Source organism: Microtus pennsylvanicus, chromosome 5 (genome assembly GCF_037038515.1).
Source record: "Microtus pennsylvanicus isolate mMicPen1 chromosome 5, mMicPen1.hap1, whole genome shotgun sequence".
Taxonomy (NCBI): Eukaryota; Metazoa; Chordata; class Mammalia; order Rodentia; family Cricetidae; genus Microtus; species Microtus pennsylvanicus.
In genome coordinates, this window is record NC_134583.1 from 95,330,499 (window position 1) to 95,334,309 (window position 3,811).

Here is a 3,811-nt window from a genome sequence, read left to right on the forward strand (position 1 = left end):
AAATTAATTTACCCAAAGTATCACTAGAAAGAAAATAGGATTTAGATTCTCCTATATAATCTGAGGACTCTGAAGAACAAGAAACTATTTCCTTGATTTCAAAATGAAAATTTTATTTGTAACAATGTCTTTCTCATTTTCTTGAAACTCAAATGAGACCATTTCCAGGAATGAAAAAATATTTCCAAAGCAGTTGACTGATGTAGACCCTGTACTTAGAAGTGAAGGAAATAAATACTATGCTTTGAAGTATTTCTCAGTTTTGTGAAGGGCACATAGTTACTCTCCTCCTTAATCAGATCTTTGACCCAGAACATAAGGTGTGCTTAAACTGTCTATATCTGCCTATAGTCACTGTGCTATGCATGACACAGGATGCTTGGTAAGAGCCTCTTACAACCAGGATAAAAGTGTGAGAAGGAACAGCAATGTATTGTGTCTTTCAAAAACTACACTACCTTAGCCCTTGTGGAGGCCTAAGAATATAAAAGGTGGCTTATCTCATCTTGAAACTCTTAGAAGAAGATGACAAAAAAGAAAAGGAAATACAGTGATTTAAGGAGTGGCAAGGCAATTTGCAAACTTTGTTAATTTGGCTAGAGCAGATAGAAAATCTAACAAAGCAGGGAATTGGTACTGTATCGTTACTATATCAGCATGCTACATAACTGCATTGACCAAGCATTTATACATCTAAAGAGAAGTGAAAATCTATATTTCACAATTTAAAGCAAGCCCTGTGATATGAACTTTTACACAAATAAGTTGCAATGTTGATGAAAACTAAGACAAGAGAGAAAGATAGTCCAGAATTCAAGTCAAGTGAAGTAATGCAAAATCTGATCTTATAAATGATGAGGCAGGATACTAGTAGTTACTAGAGCCAACTAACAAACTGTCAGTGACAAACAGAGGTAAGAAGGGAATACAATAGTATTTCAAATACACATTTCACCACTATGTACTTTGCACTCTCCAATACTTCCTTGCTTTCTCTATTCTAAGAATAGTACACCACCTAGGAAATACCGATAGTAGGAACAAAAATGACTAAGTAGTCCTTTCACTCAATTGTACAAGGTTTGAGAAACCTGGAATCTACCAGTGACCTTTCTGATGGCAGCCTTCACATCTTTGTTCCTTAGGCTATAGATAAGAGGGTTCAACATGGGGATGGCCACAGTGTAGAAGACAGACACTATCTTGTCTTCCTCCAGGGATTTTCCTGAGCTGCTCCGTATATACATGAAGATGAGGGTCCCAAAGAAAAGAGCTACAGCGGTGAGGTGGGAGACACATGTTGAGAAAGTCTTGACTCTGCCACCTGAAGATTTCATCTTCATGACAGCCTTGATGATGAGCAAGTAGGAAATCAGTATGACCAAGGCATTCACCAAAATGACAAAGTTCCCAAAGAAAACAATAATGATCTCAACATTCGTTGTGTCACTGCAGGAGAGCTTCAGCAGAGGTGGAAGGTCACAAAAGAAGAAATTTATTTGATTATTTTCACAGAAGAAGAGAGAAAAGGTACATGTAGTCCTTAAGATGGCCCCAAACAGCCCACCACCATAGGCTCCAGCCACCAAACTCCAGCATCTTCTAGGGCTCATGACAACAGTGTAGAGCAGTGGGTTACTAATAGCAACACATCGGTCATAGGCCATCACAGACAGCAGGAAACATTCTGTTGCTGCACAAATGGTAAAGAAGAAAAACTGAGCAGCACATTGGCCATAGGAGATGACCATTTTGTCTTTGGCCAGTGTAGCCAGGATCTGAGGGGTGATGACTGAGGTGTAGCAGGCATCCAGCATAGAAAGGTGGCTCAGAAAGAAATACATTGGAGTATGGAGTTGTATATCCACTTGTATGATAATGATTAACCCCAAGTTTCCCAAAATGGTGACAAGATAAACCATGAGGAAAACCAAAAAAAGGGGCATTTCCCACTTGGGAAAGTCAATAAAGCCCATGAGAACAAACCTGGTTACTGTAGTGAGGTTTTTATTGGCCATAACAAGTCAATCAATGTGACCTTTAGTCTGAGTATGAGAATGAAGTAAAATTAAAAGAAGGGAATAAAGAACAAACCCCCTTTGTCTATGGTAGAAGCTGAGTTTGCAACTATAGTTTATTTTCAATGCTTGTTTCAGAAATTCGGAACCAGGCTTATTCTTTCATAGCAGTTCCTAAATTTGACAGAGCTGAGACTTAAGCTGCTGTTTCTGATTCAATGGAATTCTGGTTTATATTTGGAAATTCCTGTGAAGAAAAGACACAAGTGACCCTAGGTTTGAAAAGGACCAAGACAATATATGTTCCAACATCTCTTATATCACAGTGTTATCATTACATATAAAAATGGAATCTGTCTGTCCAAACCTCTCATAGAGTGGTCTCAGTTTAGCTTTTCATGACACTTGAATTCACCTAACGCCTTCTTTTCATGAACTTCTGACAGAAATTTGAAGGTGATATATTTTCTCTTCTACTTGTCCCTGTAGCACACATTCATGTATATTTTCTCTAATTTATATGTTTATTTAAGCAGGCTGAGAAAAAATAGCTTCTTGGGGACCAGCAAGACAGCTCGGCTAATAGAGGCACTTGCATACAGGCCTAATAATGTGAATTAGTTTCCCATATTTCACAAGGTGCCTGGAAAGAATCAACTACAAAGAGTTGTCCCCTGATCTCCACAGAGAGCATTGAGTGCCTGGGGGTGCGCGTGCGCACACACAGACACACACAGACACACACACACACACACACACACACACACACACACACACAGAGGGAGAGAGAAGAGAGAGAAACTAAATAAATACATATTCCTAAATAGTCAGTATATTTTTATCTTCACTTCAGTCTTTTAGCATCTAACTCAGAAGCTACCATATTCAACATGTGTTTGCATTCTTCTCCTTATTATGTGGCTTTAGTATTTCCTTATTTGCATCAATTTCTTATCTATAATATGGAAAGATTATGCCTGTACTAAAGTATTGTTGTGAGTGTTAAGTGTTTTTGTTGTTGTTGCTGTTTCTTTTTGAGATAGGATTTCTTTGTGTAGACTTGGCTGTCCTAGAACTAGCTGTATAGAGCAGGCTGACCTCAAACTCACAGAGATTTACCTTCTTCTGCCTTTCCAGTGCTGGGATTAAAAGCATACATCACCATTGCTCTATTAGTATTAAGTAATTTAATGTGTGTAAGAGATATAATGTCCAGTTCCAAAAGACCTAAATATATTTATTTATTATTATTGCTAATGTTATGATAGATTTTAAATATGACATATTCTTCTCTTGCTTAAATATAATACATTTCTCTCATATAAATTCTCTATATTTACCTATGCATCTCATTAACAATGTATTTTCATATTAGAAATTTCTAAAGTGACAGATTGATTTACATAAGCAAGTTTGGCACAATAATGAGTTATTTTGGCCTCTCATTAAATAAAGTAAATCCCTCTTAATTCAGGCTTTCTTCTCCTAAAAGAAATCTTGTCTTTCATTCCATACCTGTACAAGTACTTGTTCTTATGGCTAGTTTCGTGAATTGATTGCTCAGTTATGGAAATGCTAAGTGGTGTTTTCCTATTATGATTGCATATGTACCGTACACTAAAGGGATTCTGTTGATTCTGGGCAGATATTTCAAATATCAAGTGAAATTAATGTTCTTATGTTATGTTTTATCACTTTTTCAAGATAATTATGTTTAACTTGTTTCATAATGAGTTATGGCAGTTTGAATTTCCTACAATTTCTTATTGCCGTATGTCACAGATCTATAATAT

The 3,811-nt window shown here is 36.7% G+C and overlaps 1 protein-coding gene across 1 annotated transcript; it reads right to left on the bottom strand.

Annotated features, from left to right (window-relative positions):
• Positions 1-1,067: 1,067 nt before the first annotated feature.
• LOC142851137 (olfactory receptor 9I1-like) lies at positions 1,068-2,018 on the bottom strand. The gene has a single exon (XM_075975044.1). It carries the CDS (start codon positions 2,016-2,018, stop codon positions 1,068-1,070), a length of 951 nt encoding a protein of 316 aa, XP_075831159.1.
• Between the last annotated feature and the right edge of the window lie 1,793 nt (positions 2,019-3,811).

Bases quoted from the DNA above. Each gene is read 5' to 3' on its own strand.
- LOC142851137 (XM_075975044.1), bottom strand. From the start codon at position 2,018: ATGGCCAATAAAAACCTCACTACAGTAACCAGGTTTGTTCTCATGGGC.